Source organism: Symphalangus syndactylus, chromosome 5 (assembly GCF_028878055.3).
Source record: "Symphalangus syndactylus isolate Jambi chromosome 5, NHGRI_mSymSyn1-v2.1_pri, whole genome shotgun sequence".
Lineage (NCBI taxonomy): Eukaryota > Metazoa > Chordata > Mammalia > Primates > Hylobatidae > Symphalangus > Symphalangus syndactylus.
This window is the reverse complement of record NC_072427.2, coordinates 21,213,853-21,239,214: the sequence shown is the minus strand read 5'-3', so window position 1 is coordinate 21,239,214 and position 25,362 is coordinate 21,213,853. Positions and strand designations below refer to the sequence as shown.

Sequence of the window (25,362 nt, the reverse complement as noted above, 5' to 3'; positions counted from 1 at the left end):
TAGGCATTTCTGAAATTCCACCTACTCTTTTTTTTTTTTTGACACGGAGTTTCACTCTTGTCACCCAGGCTGGAGTGCAATGGAGCAATCTTGGCTCACTGTAACCTCTGTCTCCTGGGTTCGAGTGATTCTCCTGCCTCAGCCTCCCAAGTAGCTGGGATTACAGGTGTCTGCCACCATGCCCAGCTGTTTTTGGTATTTTTAGTAGAGACAGGGTTTCACCATGTTGGCCAGGCTGGTCTCAAACTCCTGAGCTCAGGTGATCTACCCGCCTAGGCCTCCCAAAGTGAGAGGATTACAGGTGTGCGCCACTGCACCCAAATTCCACCTACTCTTTTTTTTTTTTTTTTTTTTTTTTGAGACGGAGTCTCACTCTGTTGCCTAGGCTGGAGTGCATTGGACCAATCTCCACTCACTGCAACCTCCACTTCCTGGGTTAAAGCAGTTCTCCTGTCTCAGCCTCCCAAGTAGCTGGGATTCAGATGCTCACCACCATTCCCAGCTAATTTTTGTTATTTTTACTAGAGACGGGGTTTCACCATGTTGGCCAGGGTGCTCTTGAACTCCTGACCTCAGGTGATCCGCCCACCTCGGCTTCCCAAAGTGCTGGGATTACAGGCGTGAGCCACCTGTCCAGGCGTGAGCGCACCCGGCCCCAACCTACTCTTATTAAGAATCATTTCTCAGCCGGGCGTGGTGGCTCAAGCCTGTAATCCCAGCACTTTGGGAGGCCGAGGCGGGTGGATCACAAGGTCAGGAGATCGAGACCATCCTGGCTAACATGGTGAAACCCCGTCTCTACTAAAAATACAAAAAATTAGCCAGGTGTGATGGCGGGCGCCTGTAGTCCCAGCTACTTGGGAGGCTGAGGCAGGAGAATGGCGTGAACCCGGGAGGCGGAGCTTGCAGTGAGCCGAGATCGTGCCTCTGCACTCCAGCTGGGCGACAGAGCAAGACTCCATCTCAAAAAAAAAAAAAGAATCATTTCTCTAAAATTGTTACTTTAATCAGCCTGTCTACTTAGATTGGTAAGCTGTATTCCAGATGTAATTCAAGGAGTTTAGTTAGAAGAATTTATACTAGACTTAATGTCAGGCAAGTAAGTAAATTGGCTAGCATCAAGCTTTGATCAAAGCTCTCAGCCTGACAACTTATTTAAGCCAAAATAGAATGCTGTGTAGAATCCTTTTTCTTGGAATTGGTCGAGAGTTGAGGTAGATGGGTTGACATTTTAGTTTATCAATTTTTGATGTAATAGGCATTTTGCCAGAGCCAGGCACTGTTGTGTCAGTACCATGGCTGTTACCCAGGGAACTTTTTCCCCCTCTGAGATGGGCTTCATATTTAAAGTAGGCTTTGCTTTTCCCAGGTCCAGCTAATAATAGTGAGTATTTAGAATATGCCAGGAGCTCTGCTAAGTGCTTTATAGTTTATAACAAACTTTTACCTTCTCTATTTAATGAACCTTCTAAATGAGCTTCATTTTATAAAAGAGAGAAACCAGGAGAAGTTCAGGGATTTGTCCAGAGTCTTCTGGTCCATGTATGGCAGAGCCAGATTTGAAGTCTGTTGCTTTTACCATGTCACAATGCTGGATGTCATAACCCAGTCCTTTTACCTTTGTAAAGTCTATTGAAAATATTTTATTTGCAATAAATTCCACAATTGCAAAGCCCTTGGGAATTCTTCTTTAGAGGCTCTGGGTTTTTCTTGTGCAGAATTGCCCAGATTATTAGTCTCTTAGAAATAGTGACATTCTCTGGCAGATTTCCAAGCATTTAAACCTCTTTGGAGATTGAAGAGTATTCATTCCAGTTACAGAAATGTCCCCTAACATATGTGAATATTACACCCAAATAATTAAGAATGCTGGGCCTGGGGGCCTCTCACTTCCTTAGGTTTTCATAGCTTTCCTGAGTACTGCATCAGTTAGCTGATCAGCAGCCTTTGTTTTTTAGCCACCATTGGAGTCATGATCACGTTCTCATTAGGTGTAGGTATTTTCTTTTTTTCAAATACTGCCTTTAAGAAAACATTTTGTTAGCCAGGCGCAGTGGAAGCTGAGACAGGAGAATTGCTTGAGCCTGAGAGGTAGAGGTTGCAGTGAGCCGAAGTCATGCCATTGCACTCCAGCCTGGGCAACAGAGCAAGACCTTGTCTCAAAAAAAAAAAGAAAGAAAATCTTTTGTATTTTGGCAATTTTGATTTACGAAAGATTTCCTTCTTCGGGTTACTGTTCTGATTTTATAGCTAATCCCTATGCGTTCCCTCTGAGTTTAAGAAATTATATCCAATATCCCTGATTCTCCCTTAAAGATTCTGCTGTTTTCCTGGTTCTCTGGTCCCTTCTTCACTCTATAAGTAAAGAGTAGGACCTGAGATATCCCAGGATGTTTCTCCTCATCTCCCCAGCCCATACAGTTGGAGATTGTGCTCAAAGATTTGCCAAAATAGAGATTTTACACCAAGCCTGTCCAACCCGCGGCCCTCGGGCCACATGCGGCCCAGTAGCTTTTTTTTTTTTTTTTTTGAGACGGAGTTTCGCTCTTTTGCCCAGGCTGGAGTGCAATGGCACGATCTCGGCTCACTGCAACCTCCGCCTCCTGGGTTCAAGAGATTCTCCTGCCTCAGCCTCCTGAGTAGCTGGGACTACTGGTACCCGCCACCACACCCGGCTAATTTTTTGTATTTTTGGTAGAGACGGGGTTTCACCATGTTGGCCAGGATGGTCTCGATCTCCTGACCTCGTGATCCGCCTGCCTCAGCCTCCCAAAGTGCTGAGATTACAGGCGTGAGCCACTACAACTGGCCGCGGCCCAGTAGCTTTGGATGTAGCCCAACACACATTCGTAAGCTTTCCTAAAACAGTAAGAGATTATTTTGTGTGTGACTTTTTTTTTTTTTAAGCTCATCGGCTATCATTAATGTTAGTGTATTTTATGTGTGGCCCAAGACAATTCCTCTTCCAGTGTGGCCCAGGGAAGCCAAAAGATTGAACACCCCTGTTTTACACATCCTGTTGTGACAACTCTAGGTTTTCCTGTCATTCATTTTCTTTCTTTCTCTCTCTCTCTCTCTCTTTTTTTTTTTTTTTTTTGGTGGAGTTTTGCACTTGTTGCCCAGGCTGGAGTGCAGTAGTGCGATCTTGGCTCACTGCCGCCCTCACCTCCCAGGTTCAAGTGATTCTCCTTCCTCGGCCTCCTGAGTACCTGGGATTACAGATGCGTTGCCATCACTCCCGGCTAATTTTTGTATTTTTAGTAGAGACGGGGTTGCACCATGTTGGCCATGGCTTGTCTCAAACTCCTGACCTCAGATGATCTGCCAGCCTCCACCTCCCACTGCGCCTGGCCTGTTTTTTTTTCTTTAAGAGACAGGGTCTTGCTCTGTCACCCAGGCTGGAGTGCAGTAGCATGATCACAGTTAACTGCAACCTCAAACTCCTGGGCTCAAGCAGTCCTTCCCATCAGCCACCTGAGAAGCTGGGACTACAGGCACATACCACCATGCCCAGGTAGTTTCTTTCTTTTTTTTTTTGTTGACACAGGGCTTTGCTATGTTGCCCAAGCTGGTCCTGAACTCCTGGCTTCGAGCAATTCTTCCGCCTCAGCCTTCCAAGTGCTGGGATTGCAAGAATGAGCCACCGCTCCTGTCCTGCTTTTCCCTTCCTCTGTTGTCCTCTGTACTTCTCATATGTTTGAAGTCTACACTCTGGCTTTCTCCATTTGTTTAATTTCTCTGCAATTAACATGCTTTGTACTTGAGTTAACTCATCTATAAAACGGACATAACTCATCTGTAAAACAGGCGTAATAACATAATGTGAGGATCAAGGGAGCATGCAGGTAAGGACTTTTGGAAAAGGACAAAAATGATTGAATTGTGAAAAGGTGTTACTCGTAATCAATTCCAATTTAATGAAAATATAGCAAAAACGTTAATATATTTATGTCCTTTATTTCAAGCAATTTTTTCCATTTTTTAAAATTATTTTTCTAAAATATTTAATAAATAATTACTCTTTTTTCTGTATGTGGACTGGAGTAATATTCATTCTATTTTTTTTTTTTTTTTTTGAGACGGAGTCTCACTTTGTTGCCCAGGTTGGAGTGTAATGGCGTGATCTTAGGTCACTGCTAGTCCACCTCCCAGGTTCAAGTGATTCTCCTGCCTCAGCATCCTGCATAGCTGGGACTACAGGTGCATGCCACCACACCTGGCTAATTTTTGTATTTTTAGTAGAGGTGGGGTTTCACCATGTTGGCCAGGTTGGTCTCGAACTCCTGCCTCAAGTGATCCGCCCATCTCAGCCTCCCAAAGTGCTAAGATTATAGGTGTGAGCCCCGGCTCCTGGCTATAATATCCATTCTTAATCACTATTTTTGATGAAGCAATTTTTTATTAAAAAACTTGATGTACTTTATTTTCCTGGTGTTAGCTATGATAGGATTTGCCATGTATCTTTCACCCTTTTATTTATCCCATGTGTTGTTTTGTGAACCTGCCTCACATTTTCTGTGCATGTCCTTGAATGTTATAGAATCCTAGCAGGGTCGAGAGTGGGTTCTGAAGAGCTTCCCCACGTACCTCCATTCAATTCAATGCTAGCTTTACCCATGGAGTGGAGGCCTTTGGACTTCTCTTGCCACCAGAGTGGACTTAGGGAACAGGCAGTTGGCATTTGAGGTCCTCATGCTAAACTCAGAGCCTGGCACTCCCTTGAGCAAGCCACCTTCTCCCCTGTGCCTCCCATTTTTTTCCCTAAGGTGAGTGCTCCTAAGTCTGTGGAGGTGCTCCCCTGCTGTTTTCTCCAGGGTCCTCAGAGGCCCCCTTTTTTTTTCTCTGTAGTAGGCTGACAGATCAAATGGTCCCAAGGGTGCCTAGGGCCAGCCTCAGAGCTGTGGTTGCAGCTGTGAACCCAGGCTGTGTCAGAGGAAGCTTGGCTTAAGTATAAATAAACCTAGCAGAACTCAAGGTCCAGTCACCTGTGGAAGAGAGGTGAAACTTAAAATGCAGTGCCCGCTCCCTCTCCCTCCTGAGATACCTAAACCCAACTTGGTGTTGAAATTTGAGATGGTACAATGAGAGTGGGTGTGGTTTAGGGAGAGTTGTATCTGCCCTGCATAAATTTGGGGGCCTGATGCCAATCAGACCTGAAATCTGATTCCAGTGGGATGTCTGGGAAAGTGGCTAAACCTCTTAGCCTGTTCCCACCTATAAATATGAGGAGACAGAAACCTACCAAATAAGATTCCTTCAAGCATTTAAGTGATGCAGCACTCAATCAATACCAGCTTCTGTGTGTTCATGCTAATTTCTATTATCCATGGACTAGAGAAGATAGGATGGGGGTTTGATGGATGCAGAGGAGAGGGAGGGGGGTCACAAAGGAATGATTACCGGAAGGTGATAAGAGCTATATCTGTACACCATGGCTAAGCTGTGACAAGAAAGCAGAGAGGTGTAAATGCCAGGGTGGGAGGTGAGAAGCAAGGAGATTGGGGGGAAAGCCAGGGCCAGAAATGAAACGTCCCTGTCCTGTGTGTCATGCTCCTGAAGCTGGGCCTCCAGCTGGGCATGACAGCCAGTTTTTCATGTGAGCTTCCCCTTCTAGGATGGGGATCCACAGAGCTAGCAACCTTGCTGAGCTAGATACTAAGCAAGAGTCCTAGAAGCAGGTCCCATTATCAAGCCAGATGGGAGTAGGTTCTGGCACAGCCACGCTGTTCCATGTTCCAGAGGTATCCAGAGTCCAAGGGGTGGTCTGCACCCCCGCTCCTCCATCACTCTCTCCTTTGTGTACTTGTCTCTCCAATGAGATGGTTAACTCCCTTGGGAGCAAGGAATTATCTGTCGCCCCTCTTCTTATGTCTAGCGTAGTGCTCTGAACAATGGGTTTCAGTTAATTAAGCAAACATAAATGTATTCTTCTGGAGCACAGTGTCTTCCTCTGCTCATTATATGATGCCACTGATCCAGAAGTTTTTTCCAAGAAAGTCCAGACAGCTCCTGGGGAGAACAAAGTGCCAGGTGTGAGAGGGCAGGTCCTACAGAATTGTTGCTTCCGGCCACAGAGTACTTATGCTAAAACATGTAAAAGTATTAAAATTAGGGCAGTGTGGTTATTACCATTTTACAGTTGAAGAAAGTGAGGTTCAGCCAGGTCACAGCTTGTACATGGACTCCTGGGTGCAGTGCAGTCCTGGGTGCAGTGCTCTTTCCACTTCCTTGACCCAGAGGTCTGCTTCCTGCCCGTAAGCCAGGCCCTCCAGCCGGATGCCCATTCCTCAGAAGCAGCCCTTTGTCCCACCCTCCATCATTCTGCATTCCCATCCTGAGCACCTACTGTGTACCAGAACATTTCCAGACTGTGGTGCTGGCTGTGAGAGAGCAGAGAGCAAGGCGAACACGGGCGGAGGTGATGGGGATTAGTTTATGGAAGTCCTTTGGTGCCTAGCACTTGGCTGGCCACCGTAAAAATGCCTCTGTTAGCCTGGGCAACCTAGCGACACCCAGTCTCTTGGGAAGAAAATAAAAAGCTAGGCATGAAGGCGTGTGCCTGTGGTCCCAGCTTCTGGGGAAGCTGAGGCTTGAGCCCAGCCCTGGAGGTTGAGTTTGCAGTGAGCCGTGACCGCGCCAGCGCATTCCAACCTGCGCGATACTGCCAGATCCTGTCTCAGAAAAAAGAAAAAAAAAAGGCTGTTACCCGGGAGGCGAGCTCCTCGCCCGACCTCTACCCTCATGAAGAGAGGCTGAGCGGGCTGAAGTGCCTACTTGGTCGAAAGCCGTGGGAGAGTGGCAAGGCAGGGCCAGCGGAAGCGGCTCCGCCGCCGGGGCCGGGGCCGGGCCCCTGTTTGTCCGGTGCCCGGTACTTAGCCTGAAGGTGGTGGGCTTCCGCCAGAAGCCCCCGGCGGAAGCGGTGCCCGCGTGCGGGCCAGAGTGTGGGTGTGCAGGTCTCTAGGCGGCCCAAAGGGGGTGCCCTTGCCTGGTAACCTAGCGGGAGGGTGGGGACGGCGGGGAGGGCGGCGGGCGCGGGGCAAGGCTCCGCTGCTCAGGGCAGGCTCCGCCCCCAGGGGCGCGGATTTAAAAGGATCGAAGGCAGCCCGGGAGCCGAGCGGCCGGGAAGCGCGCCCGAACGAAGCTGCGGCCCGGGCACAGCCATGGCCCGGCGGGCGGGGGGCGCTCGGCTGTTCAGCAGCCTCCTGCTCTTCGCCCTGCTCGCTGCCGGCGTCGCCCCGCTCAGCTGGGATCTCCTGGAGCCCCGCAGCCGAGCCGGCAAGATCCGAGTGCACCCGCGAGGCAACCTCTGGGCCACCGGTAAGTCTTCGGGACGGAGCAAGCAAGCGCCCCTCATCCAGTTCAGACCCCATTTCCTTCTCAACCCTGTGGCCGCTCCTCAGCCACGGACACTAGTGTCGGAGCAGGTGGAAAACCCTGGGGCTCATCTAATTTCATAGATATGAACTTGAGACCCGGACAGGTCAGTGACTTGGCTAAGGTCGCGCAGCCAGTTTAAGACAGGGCTGGGCTAGATCCTAAATCCCACTGCCAGCCGGTGCCCCTTAACTTAGGCGAGACTTAACCGAATCTTCTAACCGCTGGTGTGTTTTTGCTGCAACTCCACTTCCAGGCACCTCTTCACTCTCCACTTCCTACCCTGCCCTTTTTCGTCCCTTGTCCAAGCAGGCCACACAACTAGCAGAGTTTCTCCCTGGCCCTGGACCATCCCACCCTCCTTCCAGCTGTGCCATCCTCTCTACCTGTTCAGGAAAAGCTGAGGGAGCAGGCTTTGCCACCACCCAGACACGTTTGTGGCTCCTTGGTGAGGTGGAAGGACCAAGAGGAGGAAGGTTAAGTATCTTCCTGCCACAAGAAGGGAAACGTGGGAGAGATGAGGAACTTTTCCCCTGAGGTAGGATCCTGGCTGCTTGACTTCCTTGTGCCTGGACACCTCCTTTCCAGGTCACTTCATGGGCAAGAAGAGTCTGGAGCCTCCCAGCCCATCCCCATTAGGGACAGCTCCCCACACCTCCCTGACGGACCAGCGACTGCAGCTGAGTCATGATCTGCTCGGGATCCTCCTGCTAAAGAAGGCTCTGGGCGTGAGCCTCAGCCGCCCCGCACCCCACATCCAGGTCAGCCGGGCCCCTGCTCCAATGTCAGGAGGGCCCAGCTGGGGATCCTGCATGGGAGGAATTACCACCCAGTACTGTATTAGGGTGTGACTGTCTGACCAGGACATCATGGGTGTGGACCCCAGAAAGCCAGGTTTCCAGGCTTTTCCCTCTTGAGGCAGAGCCAAAGGAGGAACAGTCCAAAGAAAGGAAGCTGACCTTCCCAGCAAACCCCATGGGGCAAGAAGTAGGGAATGAAGTTCCCCTGACTCAGTCTAAAGTAACAGACTGGGATCATCAGCCTTTTGGAGCAGGACCTTTCTCCCCCAGTCTACACAGCCTTGTCCCACCCGTGCTGTTCCCTGCTGCATCAGTCAAGTCCACCTTTGCTGTGTCCTGTGTGTGCTTGTGGCCGGAATGGGACCCTGAGGCCCAGAGAGGGAAAGAGAAGTCAGCAGCCAAGACAGAGTCTGGACCTTGTTCACCTGGACTGGAGCTCTTCCCATTCTCTCATCTGCCTCAGTATCCAGTGGTAGGGTTTAGCAACTTCAGTACATTTGACATTCTAGGCTGAATCATTGTTTCTTGTGAGGGCTGACGTGTGCATCATGGGATGTTTAGCGGCATCCCTGGTCTCTACCCACTAGATGCCAGTAGCACCTTCCCCCCCCCCCCCCATCAAGTTGTGACAACTGAAAAGACCTCCAGACATCACCAGATGTCTGCTGGGGGAGAGGGCCCCAAATCATTATTAGTTGTCAATCACTGACCTATGGGATTCAAGACTCCAAAGCTGGAGCCAAGCCAGCCTTAAGGTATAGCCCAGCTGAATGGCAACTCCTTCATTCCCTGCTCCTGGTGCTGTCCTTACTGCACACCACCCTCCCTGGTCCTGCTGCTTGTGCAGAAGGCAGTGTGATGTGGTAGAATGTGGGTTCTGACTACAACGTGCTGGGCTTATAACCTAGCTACTTGGTAGCTGTGTGACCTTAGAAATGTCCCTTAACTTCTCTAAAGCCTCAATATTCCTCACCCATAAAATGAAGATAATAAGGCCCATCTCCCATTAAATGAGACCATTTATGTCAAATGCTGAGCATGGTGCCTGGCTCATAGACAGCCCTTAGTAGATGGGAGCTCTTACCAGTCTGTGAGCTCCCTGGCGGCACCTGTTGTGGACTCGCCTTCATATCCCCCACCGTGCCTAGCATATAGTGTGTGCATTTTGAAGGGAGAGGCATTCCCTAGAAAAGGTCCAACCCAGCCTCAGCCAACATCCCTGACTTCCTGAGGCACAGAACCAGCATCCCCTGAGGACCTCAGATGGAAGGCCTAGGAGCTTGGGCTAGCTGAGTCTGAAGGGAAACTGTCACCTCTAGTGCCCTTGGTTTTGAAGCTCTGACACATGCAGACCAACTAGAGAATCTCAGAAGCAGCAGTGCCTAGGTCTGGGGCTTCAGAGTGAGGTCTGGGGCAGAGCTGGGGTGAGGAGTGAGGACACTGACACTAGCCCAGCACCAGGCACTGTATTTGGATTTACTTCCATGATCTTTGACTGTCATGACCACCCTGGGTGGTTGGGGCTGTGTTCTGAGAAAACTACTGCCCCTGAGTCCTCCAAGGCAATTCAGGGTGCTCTGGGGCCTGCCTCAGCTGACAACCTGCCGGTGCCCACCTCTGCAGACATCTGGCACTTAGGAATGGCAGGATGCCCCTATCATTATCAGGAGCCCCCTCCCTGGCTCAATTCTTCTGTATGTTTCTCTTCAGTGCAGGAGGCTGCTGGTACAAATACTGCAGAAATGACACCAATAATGGGGCAGACACAACAGCGTGGCTTAAGTTGTGCCCACCCAGGGAAGGTGCTGAATGGGACCCTGGTGATGGCCCCATCTGGATGTAAATCCTGAGCTCAAATCTCTGTTACTCCATTACTGTGATTTCTGGTTGGGTCACCAGAAATATCGCTGATGCAGACACAGATTATGTTCCTGCTGTATTTCCTGCTTCCCTGTTGAATTGGTGAATAAAACTTTGCTCTTTACATACAATGCCTGGTCCTCTTCTTCCACCCATCTTTTAGGGGATGGGAGGGAAAGGGGGCTGGAGGGCAGAGTGTTCAGTGAGATGGGGCTGGCTCAAAAAGTCCAGAATACTCCATGCCATGGCACCAGCCTGGCACTGACTCTGGACTCCTACCCATTCATTCAGCAAGCAAATAACGCCTGTTGCATGCCAGGCTTCGTGCCAGGCGCGGGGTTCTACTCTCACCTCTGCCACCTACTGGCGCAGGCAAGTGTCACTAGTTTCCTCGCTAGTAAAAGGGGGCTGCAGACACTACACTGCCGGGCTTTACTCAATCCCCCCGCCGGGCTTGGAGGGGACGCGAGTAGGGATCCAGACCCCGCCGGCCGCTTCCTCTCTTCTCTGGCCGTCAGAAGGGTTGCTAGAGTTAGCAAATAAAAATACTGGACACCCAGTTAAATTCGAATTTCAGATAAACAATAACTTTATCTAATAAAATGTACCAAATATTGCATGAACATACTCGTACGAAAAAAATTATTCACCGTTTTTCTGAAATTCGAATTTAACCGGGCGGTCCTGTATTATTTCTGGCCTTGGAGCATTCATTGCACCTCTCTTGGGCTGCAAACACCCGGCCCTAAAACGGGCGATCATTTGGTCCTCAGGTCCTGCTCGGAGCTGACAGCGAGAAAGTCCCGATTTCAGGTCACTTTTCCCAGAGATTTCGCGGAGAAAACCCGTAACCCACTCATGCCGTGGTGCAGCTCGGCCTCTTAACCCCGCCCCTAACGTGAGGCCCTGCCCACATCTCGCGAGAGCCGCGCGGCTCCCCAAGGCTCGCAGGCGGAAGTGAGACGCCGGAAGCGGCCGTTGCCATGGACTCTGAGGACGACTGGCTGGTGGAATCCTTGCGCTTGTAAATCGTGCGGGGCTGGGAGACTGGAGCTGGGCCCGGAGCTGGCCTGGCGGGCGGATGGGTGTGGGTGGAGGCACGTTGGGGATCCTGGTGCAGAGTGGGCCAGCTGTGGCCTCGGGGCTCGCCACCGCGGAGGACTCCGCCTGGGCCTAGGCCCCCATCTCTAGGAAATGGCTCCTTCCCGCGTGCGCGAGTTGTGAGATTACTAGTAAGAGCCGCGCTTGTGAAGACGCAGTGTCGTTAGTTTGCGCCAGCCTCTGAGTTCAGCTCAGAACACAGATGATCTCATTGATTCCTCACGTCAACCGTGGGAAATCTGGGTAACCTGAGAGGTCCACACATGTGGACCGAGGCTCAGGGACATCAAGGGACTGGCCTGGTCCCAGAAACAGGGAGTAAAATGGGAAGTAAACTCAGTCCCACGTCTGGCTGACTCCAGAGTTTGGGCCACTGAACCATGCGGCTGCCATCTTGGAGTTCTTTGAGCTGTGAAGTGCTGTGCGTCGTGTGATTGTATGTCCCTTTTGTGCAGGTACGAGGATTTCTATGCATTCGACCTCTCAGGAGCCACTCGAGTCCTTGAATGGATTGATGACAAAGGTGGTATACCTTCCTGGCCCTGAAGGAGAGGGAATCTCACTCCTGAGCTGGGTTTCAGGAACTAAGCCTAGAGGGACCCAACCCACTCTTCTGGGCACCTGAGAGTCACTTGTAGCAATTTGATGCCCCATCAGCACTAATATTCCTCTTATTAAGATCTCTGCGGCCGGGCGCGGTGGCTCACGCTTGTAATCCCAGCACTTTGGGAGGCCGAGGCGGGCGGATCACGAGGTCAGGAGATCGAGACCACGGTGAAACCCCGTCTCTACTAAAAATACAAAAAATTAGCCGGGCGTGGTGGCGGGCGCCTGTAGTCCCAGCTACTCGGAGAGGCTGAGGCAGGAGAATGGCGTGAACCCGGGAGGCGGAGCTTGCAGTGAGCCGAGATTGCGCCACTGCACTCCAGCCTGGGCGACACAGCGAGACTCCATCTCAAAAAAAAAAAAAAAAAAAAAAAATCTCTGACCGGGAGCAGTGGTTCATGCCTGTAATCCCAGCACTTTGGGAGGCCGAGGCAGGCGGATCACCTGAGGTCAGGAGTTCGAGACCAGTCTGGCCAACATGGCGAAACCCCGTCTCTACTGAAAATACAAAAATTAGCCGGGCGAGATGGTGCACACCTGTGTACCACCAGCTACTGGGGAGGCTGAGGCAGGAGAATCACTTGAACCCAGGAGGTGGAGGTTGCAGTGAGCCGAGATCACGACACTGCATTCCAGCATGGCTAACAAAAAAAGTCTTCAGGCTGGGCACTTCAGGAGGCTGAGGCAGCGGACAGATTGCTTGATCCTAGGAATTTGAGACCAGCCTGAGCAAGGAAACCCTGTCTCTACAAAAAATACAAAAATTAGCTGAGCGTGGTGGCTCACGCCTATAATCCCAGCTACTCCAAAGGCTGTGGTGGGAGGATCACTTGTGCCTGGGAGGTTGAGGCTGCAGTGAGCTGTGATCGGACCACTGCACTCCAGCCTGGCTGACACAGCGAGACCTTGTCTGAAAAAGACACAAGTAGATACTCAATTCCTCCATACAAGGCTGCACAGTGAAGGAATGTATCCTTACTTCAGGGGATTGGGTGGGAGTTTATAGACCTATCCATGGTCTGCAATCTTTCTAACAATTTGTGACAGCTACCTCTGCTTCTTTTTCTAGGAGTCTTTGTTGCTGGCTATGAAAGCCTGAAAAAGAATGAAATTCTTCATCTGAAATTACCTCTCAGACTTTCTGTAAAGGAAAACAAGGTAACTTAAAATATACATGCTGAGTATGTCGACTTTTATTTATTTATTAAACATTTGTGGAGCTCCTGTTATCTACCAGGTATTGTCCTGGATACTAGAAAGAAAGCACTAGGCCTGCCCTTAGTCTAACAGAGAGAGGCAAATATGCACAGAGATAAATGCTGTAGAATGTCTCGTGGTTTACAGAGGGCTATCAGAGGAGGAGGTCGGTTACACTTTATCAGAAATAGATTTAGGGAGCGATTAAGGATATAGAGGGCTGTTGAAATGCTTAGAGTGGTTAAAGTCACCTAGTGAATGTGTGGTATATAAGGAGTGAGGAGAATATAGTGAGGACGGAACCTCAGGGAACACATTTAAGGGATGAGTACAGGAAGATGCACCCCCGCCCCCAAAGAATACTAAGAACAGCCTCTGAGGTAGGAGGAATCTCAGAAAAGGTCAATGTTTCTGAAGCCAAGAGAAGAGAACTTCTCAAGAAAAAAAGAGTTAGTAGCTGTCTAGAGTTCCAATAAAATCATTCAGATGAAGAATTGAAGGCCAGGCGCAGTGGCTCACGCCTGTAATCCCAGCACTTTGGGAGGCCAAGTTGGGCGGATCACGAGGTCAGGAGTTCGGGACCATCCTGACCAACATGGTGAAACCCCGTCTCTACTAAAAATACAAAAATTAGCCAGGCGTGGTGGCGCACACCTGTAATCCCAGCTACTCAGGAGGCTGAGGCAGGAGAATTGCTTGAACCTGGGAGGCGGAGGTTGTAGTGAGCTGAGATCGTGCCACTGCACTCCAGCCTGGGCAACAGAGAAGACGCCATCTCAAAAAAAAAAAAAAAAAAAAAATATCAGGAATTGAGTTCATTCATAAGACTGGCAATTGGGAAGCTCTTGGTGACCTCTGCTACAGGATTTTTGCTGGTGGTGGTCAGGCCCAAAGACTAAAAATGAAGAGGAAGCAGAGTCAGGAAATGTGGGGAGGGAAGAAGCTAAAGCAGGAACTAGTTGGAAACACAGATCTGAGGGAAGGTTTCCTAAACACAGAGGCTTGAGCAGAGTTGCAAGCTATGGGAAAGTAACCCTGAAGAGGGAGAGGGTGAAAATGAGGGAATATCACAGGGAACACGCTCCTGCTTCCAGGAATAGAAGGTGAGGATAGATCAGGAGTCCAGGGGATGGTATTAGTCATCAGAGGACAAGGGAGGAGTGAGGCATACAGGCAGATGACCTTGAAGGGCCATGTGGGGGCAGGAATTTGAGTGTTTGCTCCTGAATTCTTTTTGTTTTGAGAAAAGGGCTTGCTCTGTCACCCAGGCTGGAGTACAGTGGCACGATCCCTGGCTCACTACAGTCTCAACCTCCCAGGCTCAAGTGATCCTCCCACCTCAGCCTCCCGAGTAGCTGGGACTACAGGCATGTGCCACCATGCTTGGCTGATTGTTAAATATTTTTGTAGAGATGAGGTCTCGCTATGTTGGCCAGGCTGGTCTCGAACGCCTGGCTTCAAGTGATCCACCTGCTTCGGCCTCCCAAAGTGCTGGGATTACTGGCATGAGCCATCACTCCTGGCCCCAAATTTCTTAAATTTTTTTTTTTTTTTTTTTTTTTTTTTTTTTTTTTTTAGACGGTCTCACTCTGTCACCTAGGCTGGAGTGCAGTGGTGCGATCTCAGCTCACTGCAACTTCTGCCTCCTGGGCTCAAGCCATCCTCCCACTTCAGCATCCCGAGTAGTTGGGACCACAGGCATGTGCCACCACACCTGCTTAATTTTTGTGTTTTTTGGTAGAGACGGGGTCTTGCCAAGCTGGTCTCGAACTCCTGAGCTCAAGCAATCCTCCTGCCTCCAGAAGTGCTGGGGTTCCAGGTGTGAACCACCGCACCTGGCCTTTTTTATTTTGTTTTGTTTTAAATTATTTAATGAAATAAGAAACAATCCGAGCGCGGTGACTCATGCCTGTAATCCCAGCACCTTGGGAGCGGGAGACCAACGTGGGCAGATCACTTGAGGCCAGAAGTTCAAGACCAGCCTGGCCAACATGGTGAAACCCCATCTCTACTAAAAATAAAACAAATTTGGCCAGGCGTGTGGCCCACGCCTGTAATCCCAGCACTTTGGGAGGCCGAGGTGGGCGGATCACAAGGTCAGGAGTTCAAGACCAGCCTGGCCAATATGGTGAAACCCCATCTCTACTTGAAGCTTGAACCTGGTAGGTGGAGCTTGCAGTGAGCCAAGATCACGCCACTGCATCCAGCCTGGGTCACAGAGCGAGACTCCATCTCAAAAAAAAGAAAAAAAAAATTAGCCGGGTGTGGTAGTATATGCCTTTAATCCCAGCTACTCAGGGGAGGCTGAGGCACCAGAGAATCCCTTAAACCCAGGAGGCAGAGGTTGCAGTGACCTGAGATGGCACCACTGCACTCCAGCCTAGGTAACAGCGTGACACTCCATCTCACAAAAATAAGTAAATAAATTTATCTTAGGGCGTCACCATGTTATGGAGTTGAGTCGAATTGTTTAGAAGAGAAGAGGCTAAGAGGCTAGACAAGGACATAGAAAAACATTGTTCAGCCTGGGAGAGGCTAGATCCCATGCAGATGTGGCCCAGTTTTTATCAAAGTAGCCTGAGGACCACCCTACCAGAGCCATTAGGAGTGCTGGCTAAAATGCATATTCCTAGCATACTTCCCAAACATACTGAATTATAATCTCAAGAGGGAAAGCTTAGGAAAAATGCCAAGTTTGTAGACTGACATGGTGACTCACGCCTATAATCCCAGCACTTTTTGAAGCTGAGGTGGCGGACTGCTTGAGCCTAGGAGTTCAAGTCCAGCCTGGACAACATGGCAAGCCCATCTCTTCACAAAATTTAAAAAGTTAAAAAAGACCAGGTGTGGTGGCTTATGCCTGTAATCCCAGCACTTTGGGAGGCTGAGGCAGGCGGATCACCTGAGGTTGGGAGTTCGAGACCAGCCTGGGCAACATGGCGAAACCCCGTCTCTACTAAAAATACAAAAATTAACTGGGTGTGGTGGTGCACACCTGTAGTCATAGCTACTCAGGAGGCTGAGGCAGGAGAATAGCTTAAACTGGGGAGACAGAGGTTGCAGTGAGCCAAGATCACGCCACTGCCCTCCAGCCTGGGCTACAGAGTGAGACTGTCTGTCCCAAAAAAAGTTAAAAAAAAAAAAAAAAGCCAAATTTGTACTCATAAAACCCAGAGGCTACAGAAGCTATAGGGTAGCACCTAGTGTTCTTCATCTTCCCCATCTCCAGTCAGGCTTGAGTCAGGGGTTCACCCAGACTGAGCCTCGCTGTGAGAACTGATTTACCTCCCCACTCACCACCAGCTTTGCCTTGTTTCTTCTATGGCCACCTCCTTTTCCCTTGCCTCTGGTTCCTTACACGGAGATAGTAGAACCTAGTGGCTAACAGTATGGACTTGGGTTAGACAGACTTTCGTTCAAATTCATAACTTAATACTTGTATGACCTTATATAAGTGGCTGAAGCTCCTTGTGCCTTAGTTGTGTCATTTGTAGAATAGGGATAATTATAGTACCTATATCATAGGAGGTTGTAAGAAGTAACTGTGATAAAGCCCTAAACACTGTGCCTGACACAGTGAATACTGATAAGTTGTAATTGTTAATTTTTATCATTAGAGGAACTCACCTGGCTTCCAGCGGGAGAATGGAGGGAGAAATGGGGATGTGTCCATTGCTGTCTTTGATGAAGCTGTTAAGCTTCTCTGGCTTCTTTAGGAAGGCCTGGAGTATAATGCTTGTGCTGTAGTAAAAGGGGCTAGTGAAAGGCTAGGAGAAGGGTTTTGGATGTGCAAAGGAAAAAGGAAGCTGTATGTGTAGGCAGCTGAGACCAACATTGCCAAATACCAGGACACCAACGCCCTTTCACCAGCAGAGTGGCTTCCATGGCCTCCTGCCAGGCTAGGACCTGACTCCTCACTTAGAGTTCCTCTGAAATGTTCATCTGAAGAGCTGGCTCTGATTGGCTACTCCTTTGTTTTTAGGGCTTATTCCCAGAAAGAGATTTCAAAGTGCGCCATGGAGGATTTTCAGACAGGTCTATCTTTGATCTAAAGCACGTGCCACATACCAGGTATGGTCAATTTTGTGATCCAGCCATCCACACAGGATGGGATGGGATGGGATGGGATGGCTGCAAATGCCTAGGGGTATTCTGCCTCCTCATCTCCATTCCCACCCCCTCAGCACACGGGCACATGTGAGTGCACAAGTGTGTGCACACAGATACACACAGATTTAGAATACAAAGAAACCACTGCTGTGGCTTCATAGCCCCCCAGAGCCCTTTGACTAATGTAAGCAACAGGTCTACCGGAGTTGCTCCAGGAAATAGATACGGGACAGAAAGATGCTCTTCTGTTGCTCTTGGGTGATAATTACTCAGTTGGGAGAGGCCAAGAGTCTCTGGGTCAGGTTGTGTTTGGCCCTGTACTGGTGTCCTCTGTAGGTGACCATCATGACACATGGAAGCTTGGGCTCAGTCTCCCTAAAGTGGATTGAGCCTGCCCCTTATCTGTGAAGTGAGGGTGGTTGGCCTTGATGATCTTGCAGTAAGATATCCTGATATGGGAAGTGGAGTCCCAAGCTAAGTGCGCTGGAAAGGGGAAGGGACCTGTGTGGATAAGCTCCCCATAGTCTGGACTGATTTTCTGTCTTTTCTGAATAGATTGCTGGTTACCAGTGGCCTTCCAGGTTGTTATCTGCAGGTGTGGCAGGTTGCAGAGGACAGTGGTGAGTGAATTTGACTTGATGGGGTTTGGGGTTCTAGGAAAGTGTGACTCATACACCCCTGTCCCCTAATCTGAGCCAGTTAAGAAGTAGACTCAGGCTGGGGACAGTCTCATGCCTGTAATCGTAGCACTTTGGGAGGCTGAGCTGGGTGGATCACTTGAATTCAGGAGTTGAAGACCACCCTATACAACATGGTGAAACCCATCTCTATTAAAAATACAAAAAATTAGCCGGGCGTGGTAGTAGGCACCTGTAATCCCAGCTACTGGGGAGACTGAGGCAGGAGAATCGCTTGAACCCGGGAGGCGGAGGTTGCAGTGAGCCGAGATCATGCCACTGCACTCCAGCCTGGGCAACAAGAGCAAAACTCCATCTCCAAAAAAAAAAAAAAAAAAGAAGAAGTAGACTCAGAGCCAGGTGGGAATTAATCTACTTTAATGCAGACAAGGTGAATTAGCAACCATAGCATGGCATCCAAGCCCCAAATGGAGCTTCCTGTAGCCTGCTCCTGGAATTGAGTTCATCCAGAGAACTACTCTCCCTGGGCAGGGGCAGTGGCAAGGGCAGAGCTTAGGCTGCTCAGGTGAGCTCACCTCTTTGGCAGCATTAAGCATATATTAAGAGAAGCCTCAGATGTAGAATACAGAGAGGAGAACCTGCCTGCTAACCAAGCAGGTGGAGACAACCAAATAAAAACTAAAACTTGGCTGGGCACAGTGGCTCATGCCTGTAATCCCAGCACTTTGGGAGGCCGAGGTAGGTGGGTCGCCTGACCAGGAGTTTGAGCCCAGCCTGAGCAACATGGCGAAACTCTGTCTCTACTAAAAATACAAAAAAATCAGCTGGGCATGAGGGTGCACATCTGTAATTCCAGTTATTCAGGAGGCTGAGGCAGGAGAATTTCTTGAACCTGAGAGGCAGAGGCTGCAGTGAGCTGAGATTGTGCCACTGGACTCCAGCCTGGGCAACAGAGTGAGACTCTGTCTCAAAAAAACAAAAGAACCAAAACAAAATTTGACTCAAAGCCAAGGATGTTCCATTCAGTGTAAAAAAGATGTGGACTTGCTTGTCCACCTTACAAGACAATGACATCTGTAACGTCACCTGTACTTGCTAGGCTTTAGCAAGTCACTCGAGGTCATGGAACATGTTTTTGAAGAAATCATATCAGTTCATGAATTCTGTACCTGTTACTTGTTGCTGAAGGGGTAAGTGACATCAGCAACGTGTTCATTCCTTTTCTTGTCTTCTACCTGTTCTCCACAAAAGTATAAAAAGCCAGAATTCCTTTTTGGGTTTTGAGATGGCATTATCTTCCATTTGCAAAAAAAACAGTTTATAAGACAAATAATAAAGAAATTGAAATGTTTCTGATGGTTTAAAAAATGTAAACGTAAGCCAGAGTGGTTATGTCTCAACATCATCTCTTGCCAACCGGTAGCTCCTTTTCTTCCTTGACCTTCTAAATATACAGGGGAAGACAGCTGACTGGCCTGTCATGTTTCAAACCTGCATTAAAGTTCTGGATTTTGGCCTCTTTTCGTTTTCCCCTAGACGTCATTAAAGCTGTCAGCACCATTGCTGTGCATGAGAAACAGGAGAGTCTCTGGCCTAGGGTGGCCGTCTTCTCCGCAGTGGCACCCGGAGTCCTCCATGGGGCGAGGCTGTGCAGTCTGCAGGTCGTTGATCTGGAGTCCCGGAAGACCACGTACACCTCAGGTACCGTGGTACTTTGCCCCTTGCTCACTGTTCCAGCCGGCATCACCCCCCAGCCCAACTCAGCCACTATAGAAACTGAGTTCAACCCTCTGTGCAAGGTGTTGGGGATACACGGTGAATAAGAGGTGAGCCCTGGCCTCTAAGGGCTCCTATGCTGGGGCAGGATTAGGCAGTCCCAGGGACCGGCACCCAACCAGCTGAGCAGACAATGGTGAGATGAGTGGGAAGGGAGATGTGATTTATTCTGTCTGGGACTGGTGGGAAGGGACCTGTGACCAGCCAGCCCTGCCAAATTGCCAGACCCATCTGCCTCCAGCTGCTTGTCTCCTTTGCTCTCGGTCTTCCAGATGTCAGTGACAGTGAGGAGCTAAGTAGCCTGCAGGTCCTAGACGCAGACACCTTTGCCTTCTGCTGTGCTTTGGGCCGGCTGGGGCTTGTTGACACCCGCCAGAAGTGGGCACCGTTGGAGAATCGCAGCCCTGGCCCTGGGTCTGGTGGAAAGAGATGGTGTGCTGAAGTTGGGAGCTGGGGCCAGGGCCCTGGGGCCAGCATTGCCAGCCTTGGCTCAGATGGGCGTCTTTGTCTTCTTGACCCCCGGGATCTCTGCCATCCTGTGAGCTCAGTCCAGTGCCCAGTGTCCATACCTAGCCCTGACCCAGAGCTGCTGCGAGTGACTTGGGCCCCAGGCCTGAAGAATTGCTTGGCCATCTCAGGTACTGCCGAGCAGGATTTTGTCTTGTTATCTGATCTCTTTCTTCCAGGGGACTGTTGGGTGCTCAGGAAGGAGCCTCCAGCACCATGATAAACCTGGCTCCAGAAGTTAAAGTTGCTCACAGAGAAATTCGAACTCTCCAGGTTCTTCAGTGGCAGGCCTTTCCCCACCCTGGCTACTAAACTTCCACACCTTGGCAGCAGGCCTTTCCTAGCCTGGCAGGAATTCAGGTCTCAGGTTGGTGGAGGGGCCTGCAGACAGTAAGACACTGGGACAGACATTGGGCTGGGTCAGAAAGAAGAGGGGACAATGGCTAACACGGTGAAACCCTGTCTCTACTAAAAATACACAAAATTAGCCAGGCATGGTGGCGGGCGCCTGTAGTCCCAGCTACTCGGGAGGCTGAGGCAGAAGAATGGCGTGAACCTGGGAGGCGGAGCTTGCAGTGAGCTGAGATTGCACCACTGCACTCCAGCCTGGGTGACAGTGCGAGACTGTCTCAAAAAGAAAAAAAAAAAAAGAGCAGCAGGGACAGCACCTCAAGGGTACTTCTCAGCCTCCTTGCCTTTTGAACTGTAGCAAGCTGGCCGGGCGCGGTGGCTCACGCCTATAAGCCCAGCACTTTGGGAGGTCGAGGCGGGCGGATCACAAGGTCAGGAGATCGAGACCATCCTGGCCAACATGGTGAAACCCCGTCTCTACTAAAATAAAAAAAAATTAGCCGGGTGTGATGGTGCACGCCTGTAGTCCCAGCTGTTCGGGAGGCTGAGGCAGGGGAATCGCTTGAACCCGGGAGTCAGAGGTTGCAGTGAGCTGAGATCACGCCACTGCACTCCAGACTGGTGACAGAGCAAGACTCTGTCTCAAAAAAAAAAAAAAAAAAAAAGTAGCAAGCCAGCTAGGTCAGCAGGCCCCTGGTTCTGGTCTGGTGGTAGCCAGTTGCTTGGGGTACTTAATGTGGTTATCTAAAAGCCAACAGGAAGGATCCGTTGAGGCAGGTGGGGGTTGAAAAAAATCATTAAGAGAGCACGAAAGGATGACTGGAAATGCCAGGATCCAGAAAGAACAGAAGAGCCAAGCTCAGGTAGAGGGGCTGGTTCTTCAGTAACAGGAAGATGGCAGGATGGAATGAGTGTGCGTGCAGCTAGATCATGCAGGGACATGAGGGTGTTTCTCTCCAAAGGCTTTTGTTTTCCCCCATCGAGTAGGAGACAAGGCCATCTGCTGAAAGGGACCCAGAGGTAGGGGACTGGACTCTGGGGCAACTTGAACAGGTTTTAAGAAGTCTCTTAAGCCTCAGTTTCCTGGGGAAAATAACTATCTGTGTCATACAGTTCTGAGGATTAAAAGAGCTAATACTTGTCCAGAATTAGCCTTCGAGCCTCACGCGTAACAGGTGCACAACGGATGCTCATGGTTACATGCCCCAGGGAGTCATCAGCTGCCAACACTGAGGGCAGATGCTACTTGCCCGTGGTTAGCCTTTTAAGTGCCTTGATTCCTCATCCAATAGCCTGTTTTGGTACCATAGAACAAATTATAAAAAGTATTTCAGGGGCTGGGTGCCTGTAATCCCAGCATTTTGGGAGGCTGAGATGGGAGGATCGCTTAAGGCCAGGAGTTGAAGACCAGCCTGGTCAACATGGTGAAACCCCATCTCTATTAAAAATAGAAAGAAAATTATTTTAAAATAGGGATTCATTGTCAAGCCTCAATTTTCTGTATTCTCAGGTTTTGATGGTACAGTCCAGGTCTATGATGCCACATCTTGGGATGGAACACGGAGCCAAGTAAAACCTCTCTTCACTCACAGAGGTCACATCTTCCTAGATGGAAACGGGATGGACCCTGCTCCTTTGGTCACCACCCACACCTGGCATCCCTGCAGACCAAGGACTTTGTTATCAGCAACAAATGATGCCTCTCTGCATGTGTGGGACTGGGTGGACCTTCGTGCCCCTCGCTGACACCAGCATCTTTCCATCCAGGCCTCTAGAAAGGGGAGGAGCTGCTGTAGTAGCAAGGGTGACTGCCAGTCCCTGTTACCAGCTGTGTGGCCTTGGGCAAGTCAACCAGCATCACTTAGCCTCAGTTTCCTTATCTGTAAAATGAGGATAGTAAGAACTACCTTGTAGTGATATTGCGAAGGTTAGAAGAAACGCATGGCATAATTACTTGGTAGCTATTGTTAGATCTGGGAGTGTAAAATGGCAGCGTTTTGTCCCTGTCTTCACACTATCATAGGGAGAATCAAAAGAGCTAACAAATATAAACATGCTTTGTGAATTTTTTTAAAGAAAAAAATGTAGAGGGGCCAATAAACATGAAAATAATCCCAGCCCTAGTAGCAATTAAGGAAATAGCAAAACAAGATTTCTGCTCCTCTTGAGTGGTTCTCATGGGAACACAGGTGCACTTTCCCACACTTGTCCCCACAGGTGGCTAGGTTCAAGAGACATTTGCTTTTGGTGGCCCCACAAACATTTCCTTTTGAGGGCCCATAGTGAATATTAAAGTGTGCTGGACATGGTGGCTCATGCCTGTAATCCCAGCACTTTCAGAGGCTGAGGTGGGCAGATTGCTTGAGCTGAGCAGTTTGAGACCAGCCTGGGCAACATAAAAAGATCCCTTCCCTTAAAAAACAAATTTGGCTGGGCATGGTGGCTCATGCCTGTAATCCCAGCAATGTAGGCAGCCAAGACAGGTGGATCACTTGAGTCCAGGAGTTCGAGACCAGCCTGAGCAACATGGCAAAACCCTGTCTCTACTAAAAATACAAAAATTAGCTGGGTGTGTTGGTGTGAGCCTGCAGTCCCAGCTATTCAAGAGGCTGAGGTGGGAGGATTGCCTGAGCCTGGTAGTTGGAGTTTGCAGTGAGCTGTGATCATGCCACTGTATTCCAGCCTGGGCAACAGAGTGAGACCCTGTCATACACACACACACAAAATAGATAAGCTTAAATAAGTTGTTCACTCTGTCAGCATCTATTAGCCCTTCCAATGTGCAACACTAATTATGTGCTAGAAATACATAAATGAGAGGCTTCCTAAGGTGGTTGAATTTCTTTTTCTTTTTTTTTTTTTTTTTTGTAGTAGAGATGGAGTCTTGCTCTGTCACCCAGGCTTGAGTGCAGTGGCGTGATCTCGGCTCACTGCAACCTCCACCTCCCAGGTTCAAGCAATCCTCCTGCCTCAGCCTCCCAAGTAGCTGGGATTACAGGCACGCACCACCATGCCCAGGTAATTTTTGTATTTTTGGTACAGACGGAGTTTCACCATGTTGGCCAGAATGGTCTTGATCTCTTGACCTTCTGATCTACCAACCTCGGCCTCCCAAAGTGCTGGGATTACAGGTGTGAGCCACCGCGCCCGGCCAGGGGATTTCTCCTGTATGAATTTGCTGGTTAAGTGATAATTAACTGCAGTTAAAATTCAGGTCAAGCATGTGGCTCATGCCTGTAATCCCGGTACTTTGGGATGCTGAGGTGGGAGGATAGCTTGAGTCCAGGAGGAGTTCGAGATCAGCCTGGGCAACATGGTGAGCCCGTCTCTTAAAAAAAAAAAAAAAAAAAAAAAAAAAAAAGATTTTTATTTAAAAAACCTAAATAAATTCAGATAGGAATTTAAAGACAGACCAGGCACAGTGGCTCACGCCTGTAATCCCAGCACTTTGTGGGCCAGGGTGGGTGGATCACTTGAGGTAAGGAGTTCAAGACCAGCCTGGCCAACATGGTGAAACCCCGTCTCTACGAAAAATATAAAAATTAGACGGGCATGGTGGTGGCACACCTGTAATCCCCGCTACTCAGGAGGGTGAGGCAGGAGAATTGCTTGAACCTGAGACGTAGAGGCTGCAGTGAACCGAGATTGTGCCACTGCATTCCAGCCTGGGTGACGGAGCGAGACTCCATCTCAAAAAAATAAAATAAAGATAAAATCATAAACACTCATAATTCAGTTAGACCTTTTTTCAAGGTAACTAAAGTTCAAACTTAGGGGAACAGGCTTTCCTGGGTGCCACCTTCTTCTCAAGTCCTGTGCTTTTCCACACCACAGAATAGTAAACTGGGTGCACTGAGTGCCTGGCTCCCCTCTCAGACCTTGCCCAGTGCTGGCTTGTCTGAGTTTAGAATCCCAGGGCTGACTTTGTTGGTGGAATGCTAGCTCCCACTCATTTCCCACCTGCACTGGATGTTTTCTGAATCTCCTTGAAGTCCGGGAGATCTTCATTCCAAAGCTCTTCACTTTTCTGCAGCATTGTGACCCCATCTGGCTGGGGAACTGGAAGTCCTGCTCAGAGAAACACAGGAGGGGACATGGAGTTCTGAAATTCACTTTCTGTTCCCATGTCTGGAAGTGACGGGTGAAATGAGAATGATGGCGCCTCTCAGTAAGGTCAGACATTTCCCCCCTTTTACTCCTTTGAGGGTACAGGATAATGCACTTATCTATTTTCATAATAGTTATAATGATGATGATAATGAAAACTAACATTTGCCAAGTGCTAATACTGTGTAAGCATCCTCCTAACAGCCCAGGGAGGTAGAAACCATCACAATGTCCACTGTCCAGATGAGAAAATGGAGGCTAAGGGTATTTAAAGAGGTTGCCCAAGAACAACAAACCTTTTAAATGGCAGACTGGTGCATATAATCTACGCAGGGTTCACATCTATGGAACACTTTATTTTAAATTCTTTTACTAATATTATTATTTTTCAACTGAGTCTGGGTCTCACTGTGTCGCCCAGGGTGGAATGCAGTGGCATGATCACAGCTCACTGCGGCCTCCAACTCCTGGGCTCAAGTGATTCTCCTGCCCCAGCCTCACGAGTAGCTGGGACTACAGGCTTGCACCACAATGCCTGGCTTATAGGGCACTTTAGATGGAAACAAATGACTGGATCTTTAACTCCTACCTTTCTCTCCTCTGTTCCTGTAATGTTGTTACTAAAGGCAGGAAGGGAGACTCCTTGGCTAAAGAGCAGAGCAAGAGCCTCAAAGTGGTCTTTGTGAGCAACCCTGGACTACTGGTTCAGTAGAGGGTTGAGTCAAGCAATACTTGAGGACAGGATATAAACAGTATTCCCTTAAAGTTGTCACCCATTTTTCCCCCGATGAGGCCATTCCAGACCCAAATTAGTCATAGCAGAGCCAGGACAATAATCATATCTCCTGATTCTGAGCCTGAATGCTTCCCACAGGACTGCATAGCTCCCACTGCTCTGAGGTCGACTGTGGGGAGAGTTGCCACTGGGATTCCAC

The 25,362-nt window shown here is 49.4% G+C and overlaps 2 protein-coding genes across 7 annotated transcripts; both read left to right on the top strand.

Moving 5' to 3' along the window:
• The first annotated feature begins 7,071 nt into the window (after positions 1–7,071).
• On the top strand, positions 7,072–10,165 carry NMB (neuromedin B). 5 transcript variants are annotated; one of them, XR_010120653.1, is made up of 4 exons: positions 7,083–7,317; positions 7,963–8,135; positions 8,445–8,646; positions 9,890–9,907. XR_010120653.1 is itself a non-coding variant. In XM_055277366.2 (3 exons), the coding sequence occupies exons 1-3, from the start codon at positions 7,161–7,163 to the stop codon at positions 8,541–8,543; spliced, it is 429 nt and encodes a 142-aa protein (XP_055133341.2). In that variant the 5' UTR covers positions 7,072–7,160; the 3' UTR covers positions 8,544–10,165. The 5 variants fall into 5 exon arrangements, 3 of the variants coding, with proteins under 3 accessions (XP_055133341.2, XP_055133340.2, XP_055133342.2); XM_055277366.2 differs by having other exon boundaries at positions 7,072–7,317; positions 8,445–10,165; XM_055277365.2 differs by lacking the exon at positions 8,445–8,646 and having other exon boundaries at positions 7,080–7,317; positions 9,890–10,165.
• A 796-nt stretch (positions 10,166–10,961) lies between these two features.
• WDR73 (WD repeat domain 73) lies at positions 10,962–25,015 on the top strand. Of its 2 annotated transcripts, none has more exons than XM_055277359.2 (8): positions 10,962–11,058; positions 11,591–11,658; positions 12,811–12,899; positions 16,921–17,009; positions 17,604–17,668; positions 19,223–19,387; positions 19,735–20,100; positions 21,831–25,015. In XM_055277359.2, the coding sequence occupies exons 1-8, from the start codon at positions 11,018–11,020 to the stop codon at positions 22,064–22,066; spliced, it is 1,119 nt and encodes a 372-aa protein (XP_055133334.1). In that variant the 5' UTR covers positions 10,962–11,017; the 3' UTR covers positions 22,067–25,015. The 2 variants fall into 2 exon arrangements, 1 of the variants encoding a protein (XP_055133334.1); XR_008657610.2 differs by having other exon boundaries at positions 10,993–11,058; positions 19,735–20,336; positions 21,831–21,966.
• The last annotated feature ends 347 nt before the right edge of the window (positions 25,016–25,362 follow it).

What these genes read in the sequence shown, in the direction of transcription:
- NMB (XM_055277365.2), top strand. Translation starts at nt 7,161, where the DNA reads ATGGCCCGGCGGGCGGGGGGCGCTCGGCTGTTCAGCAGCCTCCTGCTC. An exon ending in AGGCAACCTCTGGGCCACCG is followed by an intron (nt 7,318 to 7,962) that starts GTAAGTCTTCGG and finishes CCTCCTTTCCAG; the next exon opens with GTCACTTCATGGGCAAGAAG. An exon ending in GCCCCGCACCCCACATCCAG is followed by an intron (nt 8,136 to 9,889) that starts GTCAGCCGGGCC and finishes TCTTCAGTGCAG; the next exon opens with GAGGCTGCTGGTACAAATAC.
- WDR73 (XM_055277359.2), top strand. Translation starts at nt 11,018, where the DNA reads ATGGACTCTGAGGACGACTGGCTGGTGGAATCCTTGCGCTT. An exon ending in GCAGGTTGCAGAGGACAGTG is followed by an intron (nt 17,669 to 19,222) that starts GTGAGTGAATTT and finishes GTTTTCCCCTAG; the next exon opens with ACGTCATTAAAGCTGTCAGC. An exon ending in GAAGACCACGTACACCTCAG is followed by an intron (nt 19,388 to 19,734) that starts GTACCGTGGTAC and finishes TCGGTCTTCCAG; the next exon opens with ATGTCAGTGACAGTGAGGAG.